The 16,410-nt window shown below is 29.9% G+C and overlaps 1 protein-coding gene across 1 annotated transcript in view; it reads right to left on the bottom strand.

Annotated features, from left to right (window-relative positions):
- LOC145325755 (atrial natriuretic peptide receptor 1-like) overlaps positions 1-16,410 on the bottom strand; it is a 116,776-nt gene that overhangs the window by 57,181 nt on the left and 43,185 nt on the right. The window contains exons 24-33 of the mRNA XM_080168698.1: positions 11,591-11,717; positions 10,601-10,645; positions 10,010-10,081; positions 8,044-8,066; positions 7,332-7,426; positions 6,900-6,938; positions 6,348-6,424; positions 5,920-5,989; positions 3,124-3,176; positions 1,474-1,541 (exon numbers count right to left, since the gene is read on the bottom strand). Of these exons, the coding sequence (XP_080024824.1) occupies positions 1,474-1,541; positions 3,124-3,176; positions 5,920-5,989; positions 6,348-6,424; positions 6,900-6,938; positions 7,332-7,426; positions 8,044-8,066; positions 10,010-10,081; positions 10,601-10,645; positions 11,591-11,717 (669 nt within the window). The remainder of the gene's footprint in view (positions 1-1,473; positions 1,542-3,123; positions 3,177-5,919; positions 5,990-6,347; positions 6,425-6,899; positions 6,939-7,331; positions 7,427-8,043; positions 8,067-10,009; positions 10,082-10,600; positions 10,646-11,590; positions 11,718-16,410) is intronic.

Raw genomic sequence — 16,410 nt, 5'->3', positions numbered from 1 at the left:
GCGTATTTTATCTAGAATCTACTTCTATATTTTTCTCGAATACATAAGGAAATATATTTAAAACAAGGATGACAACATCCATAAAAGCAAAGCACTGAAACAGTAGGACAAACGGACATTAACACTTATATAGTGTCAGAACTGAATAATCAGTATATAAATGTATAAGAGTCGAAGCAAAGTTGTAAGTAAATTTGTTGAAAACTGCTTTATACAAAATAATGTTCATGGACATACTTACATATTTAGGACTTGATAATAGAGTTGCTTCGCTTGCAATATTACACTTTGTTGTTCCAGGAATCAATATACCAAAAAAATCAATCGGATGATTAGATCACATAAAAATTTGTTGTTAAAAAAGTAAAAAAATCAACATGTTTAAAATGGACGTACGGACATTTTGGTAATGATTATAGAGTTGCTACGCTTTCGAAATCGTACCTAACTACTACAGGAATCACCATGCAAAATTTGAAATCGATAGGACAATTCTAACATGCCTAAATTAACGAAAAAAGCTATCCGTTAGAGACGTACGGACGGACGGAGGACAGACGGACGGACGGACCGACCCTAATTATAGAAAAGCTTCGCTTTAAAAAAGATATCTGAGTAAAATCTTATCAATTATACACCTTTAGTAATAAAAATATAACTTAACTAATTTTAATCTTTGTGTACCAAAAACGAGAATCGACTTCTATATTTTTCTCGAATACATAAAGAAAAATATTTTTTTTTTTCAAAACCAGTGACATAATCCCCATTAAACCTAAATCATGGGGGTGGGGGAGAAGGGTGGAAACAAACATAATCAACATACTCAAAATTAATAAAACAAGTGTTCTTATGTGTTGCCATGAGGGTGGATGTTTTAATAAATCTTACTAGTAATCAGCATTCCTCTTATTCTGCAGTTTTAGATAAAAACTTATTTCTTCTAGCACCTGCAGGGGGCTCTTAATAATTAACCTATTTTACTAAATACAAATCTTAACTAATTATCTATGATTTTCCTGCTTATATAGAATAAAAATCTAAAAAAAGTGGAAGTAAAAAGTTTTGATTAATACGTTATTGGTTTCTGATATTTACTGAACTATTTTACAATAAACTATCAAAGAATACTCTTTGAGTTTTATATATCATTTAAATCAATATATATACTATATAATCTCAAAAATATGATTGAATATGGTAAAAAGTTCATTTGATTATACATTAAAACTTATTCCTCAATGAACCACAAATTAAATATTTCTTCATTAGCTTGGAGATTTTATATGTTTAACGATTTTTATTTTAGTAAATTTACCCACGAAAAACTTTAAAAAAAGTAGTTTAATTTTTTTTATATACATAGAATATGAACTATTCAAAAGATTATTGTTACGATAAAATAACTTTAAATTTAGCTAGCAGCTAAATAGATGCCATAAGCTGCTATAGAATATTAAAATTAAATATTACCTTAACTCATGTAAACCAAAGTCAGTAAGCTTCAGCACAAATCTGCTGTCCACCAAACAGTTGGATGACTAGAAATAGAATAAGATTAGTTTCAAGACAAATCTGCTATCCACCAAACAGAAATAGAATAAGGTTAGTTTCAGGACAAATCTGCTATCCCACAAACAGTTGGATGACTAAAAGTAAGTAAGTTATTTATTTAAGTTTAATACCTTCGGTGCTAATAAAACTGTAATTAATCATATGATTTTGTATTGCATTATTCATAGAAAATTGTCTGTAACAAGATTATATACATGATTTTTCAGTATGGCTGAGAATGGAATATAATCTAGCGGATATCAATCGGCTTCTAAGCCATACTGGAAAGCCTTATTATAATATCCATATGCCTTTAACAAGTCTTTAAAATTAAAATAAAATAATTCTAATTGCATAAAAAGAAAGAATAAGTCAAATGCTTTGATAAGTTCAAACTATCTTAATTATACAAATAATATATGTATATTTCCAGTATGGATTCAAAACCTATTAATTCGTTGGATAAGAACTGGTTTTCAGCTGTACTGATATTCATGTATAGCATCTTATTTCTACTACTAACTTTAAAATAAGAAGCATAAGATTAGTATCCGCGGAAAGCTGTCTATTACACGATGCGATAAATAACTATTCTCAGTAGGGGTGGGGACAGTGGACGATTACCTAGAGTTTCAGAAACCGGTTATTACATTTGTGGGATTAAAAACTGTGAGTACTTTTATTATATTTTGGTTGGTTGGTTAAAACTAGCATTGTCCATGTCCAATGGTTTCAAATAATAATGTACAAAAGGGGTAATTTCGTTTATCATCAATAGGGTAGTTAGATTTATCATTAATATCCATGGGTTTTATATGAAACTCTTGTCTTTTTCATTACATAACCAATTTCGTTTTGATTTAATATGTAATATTATCCAAAATTAATTATTGAATAATAGTAAAAAAATAGTAATTTATTTTGTCAGAAAATATATGGAAAATATGAATTGTACTACCTTTTATAATAATCATTATGTGATTAGGAATCTTACGGGTTTAGACAATGGACGATGAATTTATATACTTCACAAATAATGTAAAGCAAAATTACTAAAGTAGCGGAATGTAAGATGCTGTGAGTATTGGTGCAAAAAATATGACGTAACAAAAAAAATTAGCCAATGAGAGTCCACTATAAATTTTACCATTGGTCAATAACGGCCTCTCATTGGCTAATTTTTTTTGTTACGTCATATTTTTTGCACCAATACTCACAGCATCGAATGTAAGCTTGTCCATAAGATCTGGAAACAGTCAGTTTTATGCTATTTCCCGGGTAGTATTAGGTATTGTAACCCAATATAAATCGATTCCAACCTACTATAGAACCATAAGCTAGGCTGTCATGAAAAAAGCATAAATCAGCCATGTGACGTCATAAAAATAAGAGATTATCCATTTTTAGGGTTTTTTTTCCCACTTTTCCTCTAATCACTTATTTCTATGACGTCACTTGGCTGATTTTTAAAGACATTTTGTAAAGCTACCAGCTGTTTTAGATATCCTAAGTGACAAACGGACAGACAGACAAACATCCTATAACCTTTTTTATGTATAAAAATGTCACCTTAAGATTTCCATGTAGACCAATCTCACTTGAATGAAGAAAAGAAAGGCCCTGCATTTATTCATCATTACTAACAGTTAAAGTAAGGTCCTAAGACAAAAAACATTCCAATTATTGCAGACAACTAATACATTGATTGCATAACCCTTGTCTTATTTTTGATAATGTTATAAGGTTAAAAATCCACATGTATTTAATGGACGTACGGACTTTCTGCTAACGATTATAGAGTTCCTTTGCTTTTAAAATCTTATTTTTACTTTTGATTTAATAAAAGTCATTTTAAATGACAAAATATTTTTTTGTAACTGTTAAAGGCTTTGCTTTTATGGATGTTGTCATTATTTCTAAAGATTTTGTATTTTGAAGGATAAATGCAGGAAGGGAAGGGACACTGTGCTGTTTTTTACACTAGTCCCCAAAGTTTTATAATAGCGTTTTCTTATTCATTTGCTTAAAACTTTTAAAACTTAGAACGTTTATTGAATTTTGGTTGGGTCATTAGTTGAGTGTTAAAACATTTAATAAACTAATTGTAATGTATAGAAGGAGTAATTTTGTGTATCATTATTGGGTATGTATACCAATTTATCGGCCATTGTCTTATCCCTTTAGATCCCTGGAGAAATGGGAAATAAATATTTGAAACACACGTAGAGAATAAGAATAAACATGTCAGCTACAGCATGAGATATATTATTACTTGGATGTTGCACCAGCATTTTTATGTGAAGATCGCAGCTGGCCAAAAAAAATGATATCCCCTCAACATTATCCTCTCTCCACCTTCTGGGTGAACAAACTGACCATTAGCAAGCTAATTTGAATACACACATTTACCCCTGTCAATATATCAACGTATTCCTATATCCATATAATATACATATCAAATACATAAATATCAAACTTAGGTAAAGGGGGGAGTTTGAGGGGTATTCAATTCATGGTCCAATTTTGTACAATATGTCAAGACGTACATATGTTTTTTTTTACAAAAGTTTTACAAATATTTCCAAAAGGAGTTGGTTAGTAAAATATACAAAAAAATTATGCAGAATTTTAGTGTTTTTTGCCCATGTACTTTTAAAACTTAAGCACATTCCCAGACTAATGTATATCTGTCATGCAACTTACACTCATGAGTAAGAAAATTGGATATAGATTACACGTAGATATTATAACAGAGGAAAAATTGTCGTCAATTTAGCTTGCTAACAAGAAACTACTTGTATTGGAGAGGAGAGGAGGGAATAGGGTGGATGGAGGTATCATAATTTTAGCCAGCTGCAAGTATCACTTTATTAAGCACATTAAAATTTATCTTCCTTTTCCCTATCTGTCTTTCCATGACTATAATGTAAATATTTTCTATTTTTCATAAATATGATCAAATTTGTAAAATTAGAATTATAGTGACTCTATAATTCACTTTTTGTGTGGTAGTTTTGGTTTCTATAAATTGCCTTTGTCCGTAAGTCCGTCGGTCCGTCTTTTTGTCTGAATTAGTATGTTAACTAAATATTCGAAATGGATATATGAAAATTAGGCTTTTGAATTTGTTTGTATAGATTCCCATGACGATAAGGTATAAATAAACACACTGCAACATTAGCAGAAACACAGCTAACTCTTTTTAGTGGCTCATTAAATGATTTACAAGGACGGACGTATTGACAAACCATATTTTTAAAGAAGATGTGCTTTAAATACGTTTTACGGGCATGGTATGTACGTTAAGCCATTTTGCAGTAACCAGCCATTTAAGTTCATATATGTTTAAAGAAAATCGTTACCAGGAACATTTGAACGTGAACCGCACTAGATCCCAGCTGTTTAACTTTATTGTAATAATGATTTCATTGACAATATAACTGATAAGTGAATATCTAAAGTTCTAATATAAAATACTAGACATACAGAAGGACGTAGAGACATAACTAATGATATTGTAGCTGCGCTACTAGAGGTATAGTAATGATTTCCTTGACAATATCACTGATAAGTAAATATCTAAAGTCCTAATATAAAATACTAGACATACAGACATAACTAATCATATTGTAGCTACGCTACTTGAGGTATAGTAATGATTTCCTTGACAATATCACTGATAAGTGAATATCTAAAGTTCTAATATAAAATACTTGACGTACAGAAGGATGTACAGACATAACTAATGATATTGTAGCTGCGCTACTAGAGGTATAGTAATGATTTCCTTGACAATATCACTGATAAGTGAATATCTAAAGTACTAATATAAAATACTAGACGTACAGACATAACTAATGATATTGTAGCTGCGCTACTAGAGGTATAGTAAGGATTTCCTTGACAATATCACTAATAAGTGAATATCTAAAGTCCTAATATAAAATACTAGACGTACAGACATAACTAATGATATTGTAGCTGCGCTACTAGAAGTATAGTAATGATTTCCTTGACGATATCACTGATAAGTGAATATCTAAAGTACTAATATAAAATACTAGACGTACAGACATAACTAATGATATTGTAGCTGCGCTACTAGAGGTATAGTAATGATTTCCTTAACAATATCACTAATAAGTGAATATCTAAAGTCCTAATATAAAATACTAGACATACAGTCATAACTAATGATATTGTAGCTGCGCTACTAGAGGTATAGTAATGATTTCCTTGACGATATCACTGATGAGTGAATATTTAAAGTTCTAATATAAAATACTAGACAGACGTACAGAAGGACGTACAGACATAACTAATGATATTGTAGCTACGCTACTAGAGGTATAGTAATGATTTCCTTGACGATATCACTGATAAGTGAATATCTAAAATCCCAATCTAGTGACATCGTGTCTGCCTCCAAAATATCCTAAAAAAATATACGAATAAGAATGAAAAAAACTGATGAAGTGCTGAAAATGGTCATTTGTGACGTCATAAAAATACGTGAAAAAGGGGGGGGGGCGAGAGGAGAAGTGGGAAAGGAAACCCATAAAAAAGAGATGGATAATAGAAGTAAACATGACACTTTCCAGGGCTTTTCAAATAATGAAAGATTAGTAAAAGAAATCACAGTATGATAAAAATATTAATTGAAGACAGTGGTGTGTGCACAGAGTTTTCTGAGGGTATTGTTCACGCGGTTTGAACCTTAGCATGTTTTGATATTTTATGTCTTTTGGTTAAGGGAATATGAACCAAAATGAGATAAATATATTTTATTTCACCTGCAAAGAGCCCCTAGGACAATATTCAGTAACCAACATAGGTTGATATGGATCAATACAGGCACCGACAAAACGAACTGAAAGAAAATGGATGTTCAGCATGCAGATTCCTGTAAAAATAAGGTAAAACCTTGGAAATGTTTCTTTAAATTGTACATTTTATATCCGCGGAAAGCTGTTTATATTACGATAAATAATATCAAATAGTTATTATCAAATCTTAATTGGTTGGTTCAAACTAGCAGTGGCCAAACTTTTAAACTAATAATTATGATATACAAAAAGGGATAAAGAGAGGGGAAGGTTTCTGGTAGAATCCGTAAAGGTGTGTGTTTTAAGGCTTATAAATAGTAGTAGAACGATAATATTCACTAAATATGTGTATTTCTTATTGAAAAGAACTATATGTAGACAATTTTTTTTTAAACTACTGTTTTTTACTTATAACACGTAACCTTTACGGATTTTACCAGAAACCTACCTCTCTCTTTGTTAGTGAAGAATATCAATTTATTGTCCATTGTCTTATCCCTTAAGATCCCTGTAACTTACCCAGATGGTCGTGGTGAAGATCCTTCATTCTCTTCAGTTCTAGAAATAAGTAAAACTATTAATTCGAGAAATATAAAAAGTTGGAAGTTCATTAAGGTCTTTAAAGCAGTTTGAGAGATTCTACAGAATGTTTTGAATTAATATCCTAATGTGAGATTTAACCCCAAAAGAGGGAGAATTCGAATCGGCTAGCAATTATTTTAAAAACTTGTCCAGTATGATTACGAAACCGATTAATAACCACCGGATTAGAACCGGTTCTCAGCCATACTGAAAAATTATGTATAGCATCGTATTACTGCCAATTTTTCACGGGTAGTTAAATAAGCATTATATGATTAATACTGTTTTTAATCTTATATTATTTATTTCAATATCCGCGGAAAGCTGTCTATAATACTATGCTTTATTAATAGCTTTCATGATTCTTACCCAAAAGAAGGCTTCTATTCAAGAAATCAATTTTCGTAGCATTGATCTTCTTTAGGGCCACGGCATTCCCCTTGTATGTTCCATATTCTTCTTTTCTATACATGTATACACAAAATTAAGTTAAGTATATAATCAACGGTTGAATAATAAATACCAATGAAACGAGCTATTGTATAGAGCAAATAATAGAGGCTAGTTACATTACATAAAAAAAATCAATTATTGCCCTTTGATTGCACGACCTTTGTTTGGATGTCAAAACTGTGTATTGTAATGAGTTACGCCTATTTTGGGCATTTCAACTTTCTTAACTATTTTTGTAGCACGCCTCAAATAGTAACAGTAGGAATATTTTTATTTTTTTTTTAAAGTTAAGACTTGGTATTAGGATGAAATTCGAACAACATTATATCCGACAACGCGCTGATGCGTAGCGTGATACGCCAGAGTCGCGTAAAACTTATTTCCAATATGGCTTCAAAAACAATTAATATCCGCTGGATTAGAACTGGTTCTCAGCCATACTGAAATACATGTATAGCATCGTAATATAGACAATTTTCCAAGAATATTAAGATGAAAACCATAAAATTATTGCATCGTTTGTCCCTGGGACTAAAAAACCTGGTTTTAATCTTCTATTTTTTTTATTTTAATATCCACGGAAAGCTGTCTATAATACGATGCGATAAATAAATGTTAAAAATCTTACCCTACATACAGCATTCTACATTCCTAAAATATTAAATTTTATTATCAATTATTTAAAATTAAATCTCAGAGCAAAAGGATGGATACTAAATATAAATAATCAAGGATGACAACATCAATAAAAGGAAAGCTCAATATGCAATATATCTTTATTAATTAGATATAATTGATGTAAATCTGTATAAAATTACTCAAAAAACAGGATACGTAGCTACATAAAACTTAATAGTAGAGCTGTTACGTTTTAAAGAAACCTGATCATACTAAGAATCATCTCAAACATATCAATATAATAGAATAATGATACAACTATACAATTTTTGTCAAAATAGCTGAAAAAATGGACATACGGACTTCTCCTAATGATTATAGAGTTACTACACTATTCAGAGTATACCTAATTGTTTTGGAACTCTTGTACAAAGCTCTTTATAGTGCCATTAAAAAAGGGGGTTAAATCAAAAACTTTTGGCAGAAAAAAAACGAATGACGTCATATTAGAATAATGGACTATTCTAATATGTCATTCGGGATACTTCAGCTAAAAGTTTCTAAATTTATCCCCTTTTTTAAAGACACTATAAAGAGCTTCTACTGACCGACCTTGAATATAGAAAATCTGTGCTTTTAAAATAGAGAATGAAGGAATGCTTACTAGGAAAAAAATAGATTTAGAGACGATTATACGGGTTACTTCAATCAGATTATTCTGTATGGTATTTGGAAATCATAAGAAAAAAAGGTTACCCACAAAGTATCTTTTTTGAGCACACATATCCCCCCACCCTCCTGTTTTTGAATGAAAAGATTATTACTTTAGGTTAGGTTGTATTTGGTACTTGGTAGGCTCGTAGGGTTAGGGCACTACATGAAGAGGACCCGCAGGGTTGGGTACAATTTTTTTTTATTAAAGGGTGAACAATAAAAATGCGTAGATTTTTAAAATTCAAATTGCGCGGCTTGTGTTAATAGTAGAAAAATGTTATGCATACCGTTAGATCCGCTATGAACTATGTTTTTTGGAAATATAAAAACGATTCCTGTGCTACGCATTGGTAAGGCGCTACGCGTTAAAATGTCTCAATTGACGTAAAACTTGACTTGCGAGTATATTCAAAATTTTAGAGAATAGTGTGTGCAAAAATAACTACGTAGATTTTCAAAATTAAAATTGCGCGGCTTGTGTTAATAGTAGAAAAATGTTACGCATACCGTTAGAACCGTTATGAACTCTATTTTTTTTGGAAATATAAAAACGGTGCCTGTGCTACAAATAATATAGGAGCTAGGTGGTAAAACGTTCCAAATTTTACTCGCAAGTAAAGTTTTAAGTCAGTTGGGACATTTTACCACGTAGCTACCTAATTATATGCAGCAGAGGAATCGTTCTTATATTTCCAAAAAATACACTACTTAGCGGTTCTAACAGTATGCGTAACATTTTTCTACTATTAATACAAGCTGCGCAATTTGAATTTGAAAAATCTACGCATTTTTTTTGCTCACCCTTTATAAGGGGTTGTAAGAATTATTCGTGATCCATCGCTACTTTGTGGGAAAGCGCCAAAACAAGTTATCAAATACACCAATAAAATCAAAATTCATTTTATCTAGATACAAAAATAATAAAAATAGGTCTCAGACAGAATTTAATAGTATTGTTTATTATTTTGAACAAAAATAAAAATGAAAATAAATGATCATATAATGTGAAAAATAAAAATTCTTATTTTGCAAGCAGGGCAATAAATACACAGTCCTTATATGAAACACTAAAAAATGTATTCTATTTGAGCGCAATACATTTTTTTTGCATATTAATACAAAAATCAAATACAAACACTTACGATCATATTAGATGCTACTAACATCTTAGTTTAATGATTTAGTGCATTTCTTTGCCTACACCCCTTAATTTTAAATAGACACTCCTACCAAGTCTGATTAAACCTCTGTTAAGATGTTACCTCAGTAGTGCTGACCAAACTTATGGTACTGCCACGCTTTCCATCTCCAAGTCTCATATTCTTCTCTATATCCTAAAATAAAACAAGGATGACAACATCTACAAGTAGCGAGGCACTAAAATCACGAAACCTTTCTTTTGTATTTTTATATTTTTAAATTTCTATGTTTTGTAGTAGGACTAACAGATCGAGGGACAAAGTAAATAAAATACTGGCTTCACAAAAAAATCAAGCCATCTGTCTTTAATAGCAGCTAAAAAAATCACATTTCCAGCATAACCACGGACTGACTGACTGACGGATGGACAGACAAAGTGAATTATAAAGTAGCTTCGCTATCAAAAATTTGATTTATTATCTTAGATTGTAAATGAGAAACAAAAATCCGCCTTTAAAAGTAATTCATAAATTGGTATACCCTTATAAAGTTTAGGTACTCTAAATTCTAAACAAGTAGTGTACGTACAAACTCTGTAATCAATAACTTTAATTTACAAAAGGTTTATTTGTTTTTCGCCCATTGTCTTATACCTTAAACTTCCTGATTTTAGCACTTACAAAGTTACATAATTTAATTATAATTAAATTTACCCTCGGATCAATTTTCCAACTCATTGAACCAATATCTGTTTCTTCCTATAAGAGATAGATAAATGGATAGATAGATAAGTAAATTAAAAGATAGTTAGTTAGATAGATGTATAAACAGATAGATATATGTATATATAGATCAGTAGATAATCAATTTTCCAACTCATTGAACCCATATCTGTTAGTTCCTTAGATAGTTAGATAGATAAATAGATAAAATATAAGATAAAGAAATAGATCTATATAAATGAATGGATAGATAAATAGATAATCAATTTTTTAACTCATTGAATCAATAACTGTTTCTTTCTAAAATAGATAGATTTGGATAGATAAATAGATTGACAACTGGATAGATAGATAGATATGTAATTAGAAAGAGACACATATAAAGGAGAGCTAGCTTGATAAATAAAACGATAGTTAGTTATCTTGATGTATAATTATATAGAAAAATTAATTGATAAATCAGAACATAATAAATTATTAAACTCTTTGAACACATATTTGGATAGATAAATAAATAGATGGATTGATATTCAGATAATTATATGGATAGATAGAAAGATAAACTGACCTTAATGTTTATAATAGAAAAAATCAATATTAGAACACTAGCCACCCATAAGATAGATAGATGGATGGATGGATAGATGGATATATAGATAGATAGATATATAGATAGATAGACATATAGATAAACTAACCTTCCAATGTTTATAAGTATAAACAGCTATGATGGAAAGAATCAATATTATAACACTAGCCAATTAGAAGAGAGATAGATAGATGGATGGATAGATAGAAAGATAAATTAACCTTCTAATGTTTATAAGTATAAAAACTATGATGGAAAGAATCAATATTAGATCATTAGCTAATTAGAAGATAGATATATGAATGGATGGATAGATGGACGGATAGATAGATAGATGGATAATTAGATATATAGATAGACAGATTGATATATAAATACATAGTTAAACTAACCTTCCAATGTTTATAAGTATACAAAGCTATTATGGAAAGAATCAAAATTAGAACTCCAGCTACTCCCAGAAGAATGGGCATAATTTGTTCAGAACCAGACTGGCAGAGACTTCCATCGAAACCACATCTAAAAAGATTCTTTGATAGGATTGGTCTATTAAATTTAAACTTTAAGTTTAAGAATTGGCAAAGATATAGTAATTTATTGTCAAAATTTTATTTCAATTGTCTAAAATACGATACGATACTTGATTTTTTTATTATAGCTCAGAACCGGTTCTAATCCATTGTCTTATCCCTTCAGATCCCTGAATATACAAGGACAAGGAGATAAATTATTTAGATAATAAATAAGAATAATTGCAAAAATATTCAGGACATGACAAATTATTTTCCATATAAACATTACTTTTTTTGCTCCATATTTTGTGGGTTTTTTTATGCAAAAATTTTCTTTAATTATGGTTGGTACGTCGTCCCTAACGAATAACGTTATTTAGCAAATCGTTAATTTTGTCTTATTGATTTCATACCTAGCATAATTCCTGCAACATTCAAGTAAAATTTTAAAACAACTATGATATTCTATGCGTCTTCCAAAATTTTCAGATAAGTTTCATATTAATCCAGGGTAGATGTTAAAAAATATATGTGGGAAGTACCTCCCAAACCCAAACTAGAGGCAAGGGGCGAAGTCACTAGTATATTGTATATTGAAAGATTTGCATATAGAAAATGTTTAAGTAGGATAAACTATATAAATAGATGGCTATTTTAGATATAATCTTCTTATTAAGTCAATTTAAAAAAAATACAAATATATTTATATAATTATCAATCTTTGTAACAATCTAATCAATCTATCTATCTATCTATCTATCTATCTATTTATCTATTCATCAATATTAAATGTATATAAGACAGTATTTATTTCCTATTTATCTCATATCAATAAACTATCAGGAACAAACAATTTCATAGATTTGTAGATTGAAAAACAAAAATTATCTCAATATTAAGAAGTAGTATTCTATTTTATCAAAAAAAATATAAGATTCCATGAAGCAAATTAGTTGGACGTTTGTGTTTGTGTGCTTGTTTCCATTAAGATCCCGGCAACCATTAAGCGCGATACATATTTTATGCTATTTTTATGAGGGAAATGTAACCATGTGTCGCATGTGAAGAAGTAGTATTCTATTTTATCAAAAAAAATATAAGATTCCATGAAGCAAATTAGTTGGACGTTTGTGTGTGTGTGCTTGTTTTTTTATTAAGATCCCGGCAACCACTAAGCGCGATACATATTTTATGCTATTTTTATGAGGGAAATGTAACCATGTGTCGCAACCATCCCTTCAAAAGAAGTAGCTTTAAAAATTAAGGAAAATTTTACTGATTATAGAATGGTTGGTTCACATTCGCAATTCTTTAACTTTTAAAACAAAAATAATCTCCAAACAGGGTAAATTGATCTATCATCATTCGGGATGTACATCAATTAAACGTCCAATGTCTTCCCTTGAAATTCATGAAAAATATACCTTCATGATGCAAAAAAAGAGACTTATACTGTTTATAGAGATGCTACGCAACCATGAAATAAATGTAAAAATGGAAATCGTTGAAGCATGTGATTACACAACGAATAAAGAAAAATATCTCATATGTTTTTTCATCTCAACTAAATAGATAGTGATATTATGTTATTGATTTAAGTTTAAAGGAAGCCTGCAAGAAATACACCGTTGAAACAGCTTCAATAACAAAAAAGTTAAAGGCATTTTTAAAATGACATTTTAGGTATATGAAATGTTTGAAAGTTTTCCGCACGTCATGATAAAAATATAGAAATCATTTTCAGCAGAAAGTTAGGTTGCCTGTAACAAAATAGATTTTTTTTTAAAGCGGTGTATTTCTTGCAGGCTCTCTTTAATATAAGTTTAATCTAATAACTTTGTTTAAATGCATTCGAAAGTTTTCGCAAAAGGAATTAAGTTTTTGCAAGAAAGGAGAGGAAATTGGTCTGTAAATTGTAATGCTAAGTTTTATCCTAATCAAGCTATGATGGAAAGAATCAAAATTAAAACTCCGGCTACTCCCAGAAGAATGGGCATAATTTGTTCTGAACCAGACTGGCAGAGACTTCCATCGAAACCACATCTAAAAAGATTCTTTGATAGGATTGGTCTATTAAATTTAAACTTTAAGTTTAAGGTTTGGCAAAGATATAGTAATTTATTGTCGAAATTTTATTTTAATTGTCTAAAATACGATACGATACATGATTTTTCATTATAGCTCAGAACCGGTTCTAATCCAGCGGATAATAAAGCGGTTTTAAACCACAAACGGCAAAAGTGAGTTTAGAAAGAGAGAGAAAGTGCGATCAATCATTTAAAAAATCACGAAACTTTTATAAAAACTAGTAACTTTATCTTTTGAAGCATGACCGACAGGCGACTGATGGAATATTTTACATAAACTAGATGATTATTGATACAGGGAAACACCACCAAAAATTTCAGTTGTCTTTCTTAAATAACATCTGAGAAATTCGTATTTTCCCATAGAGTTTTGGATGGGCGGACTTATGGATATACAAAGTTAACCATAGAGTAGCTGCGCTACTTAAAAAAAGTGTTTATTACAGTAGTCCCCAAAGCTTTTTAATAAAGATTTTTTATTCAGTGGCTTAAAAACTTTTGGAGACTTTTTATTGAATTTGAATTAGTTGGTTCATTTAGATAAGTGTCCAAACGTTTTAACCACTTGCAATCTACAGAAGGGGCAATTTTGCGTAAATTCATTAGGGATGTACATCAGTTTATCTACCACTGTCTTACCCCTTCAGATCCCTGAAGATACAAGGACAAGGAGATAAATTATTTAGATAATAAATAAGAATAATTGCAAAAATATTCAGGACATGACAAATTATTTTCCATATAAACATTACTTTTTTTGCTCCATATTTATTGTTTTATGCGAAAATTTTCTATAATTATGGTTGATACGTCTAACCTAATGGATAGCTATTATCGTTAATTTTGTCTTATTGATTTCAGACTTAGCATGATGATTCCTGAAAGAGTTGGGCATATCAGAAAATCGTAGCAACTACATAATCGATACCACAATAGTTATTTCTCACATCGTATTATAAACGGCTTTCCGCGGATATAGAATGTACAATTATAAGATTAAAACTAGTTTTTTTAGCTCCGAGGTGAAAAGGCACCAGCTAAAAAACTGGGTTTAATCTTATTATTGTTAATTTTTATATTCATAGAAAGCTGGATATAATATGATTCTAGACATAGTTTTTCGTATGGATGAGAACCGGTTCCTATCCACCGGATTCGAATGAATACGAGAAAATCCTTAGGTCTAGTTTAAACATGTATTACAAAATACCGTCTGATTTTTAGAGTTTGCTTATATTGATGTTGTCATTCTTGTTCTTGTAATTTAATATTTTAGATTTAGTTTTCAATTATGTACTCTCGAACTTGATGTGTGTATTTTTACTATGATATCTATCTATCTATCTATCTATCTATCTATCTATCTATCTATCTATCTATCTATCTATCTATCTATCTATCTATCTATCTATTTATCTATTCATCAATATTAAATGTATATATGACAGTATTTATTTCCTATTTATCTCATATCAATAAACTATCAGGAACAAACAATTTCATAGATTTGTAGATTGAAAAACAAAAATTATCTCAATATTAAGAAGTAGTATTCTATTTTATCAAAAAAATATAAGATTCCATGAAGCAAATTAGTTGGACGTTTGTGTGTGTGTGCTTGTTTTTTTATTAAGATCCCGGCAACCACTAAGCGCGATACATATTTTATGCTATTTTTATGAGGGAAATGTAACCATGTGTCGCAACCATCCCTTCAAAAGAAGTAGCTTTAAAAATTAAGGAAAATTTTACTGATTATAGAATGGTTGGTTCACATTCGCAATTCTTTAACTTTTAAAACAAAAATAATCTCCAAACAGGGTAAATTGATCTATCATCATTCGGGATGTACATCAATTAAACGTCCAATGTCTTCCCTTGAAATTCATGAAAAATATACCTTTATGATGCAAAAAAAGAGACTTATACTGTTTATAGAGATGCTACGCAACCATGAAATAAATGTAAAAATGGAAATCGTTGAAGCATGTGATTACACAACGAATAAAAAAAATATCTCGTATGTTTTTTCATCTCAACTAAATAGATAGAGATATTATGTTATATGATTTAAGTTTAAAGGAAGCCTGCAAGAAATACACCGTTCAAACAGCTGAAAGACTACTACAAGTAGACCAAATACCCAAAATTTGAAGTCTCCAGCTTCAATAAAAAAAAAGGCATTTTAAAATGACATTTTAGGTATATAAAATGTTTGAATGGTTTCCACAAATCATGAAAGAAATATAAAAATTATTTTCAGCAGAAAGTTAGGTTGCCTGCATTCGAAAGTTTTCGCAAAAGGATTTAGCACATGCAAGTAGGGAGGGGAAATTGGACTGTAAATTCAAATTGTATGTTTTCTCTTAATCGTTGGCTTAAAAAAATTTTGGGACCTTTATTATTTCCATTCCAGGACTTTCTGGAAAAGTTTATATAATTAAAAGATTTGTTTCATTTAATATCATAGGATAGATGAGAGGTATGTGAGAAAATTTCAATTTAAGCTAACAATCCCCCCAAAAAATCAGTAATTTGAAAAAAATAGCAGTTATTAATAAATGGAACACGAAAAATGAAACTTTTAATATACAAAAAAAGTAATCTAAGAAC

Source organism: Acartia tonsa, chromosome 8 (assembly GCF_053477335.1).
Source record: "Acartia tonsa isolate MP-2025a chromosome 8, ASM5347733v1, whole genome shotgun sequence".
Taxonomy (NCBI): domain Eukaryota; kingdom Metazoa; phylum Arthropoda; class Copepoda; order Calanoida; family Acartiidae; genus Acartia; species Acartia tonsa.
Note: the sequence above shows the minus strand (reverse complement) of the source record. Positions and strands in the feature narration are given on the sequence as shown.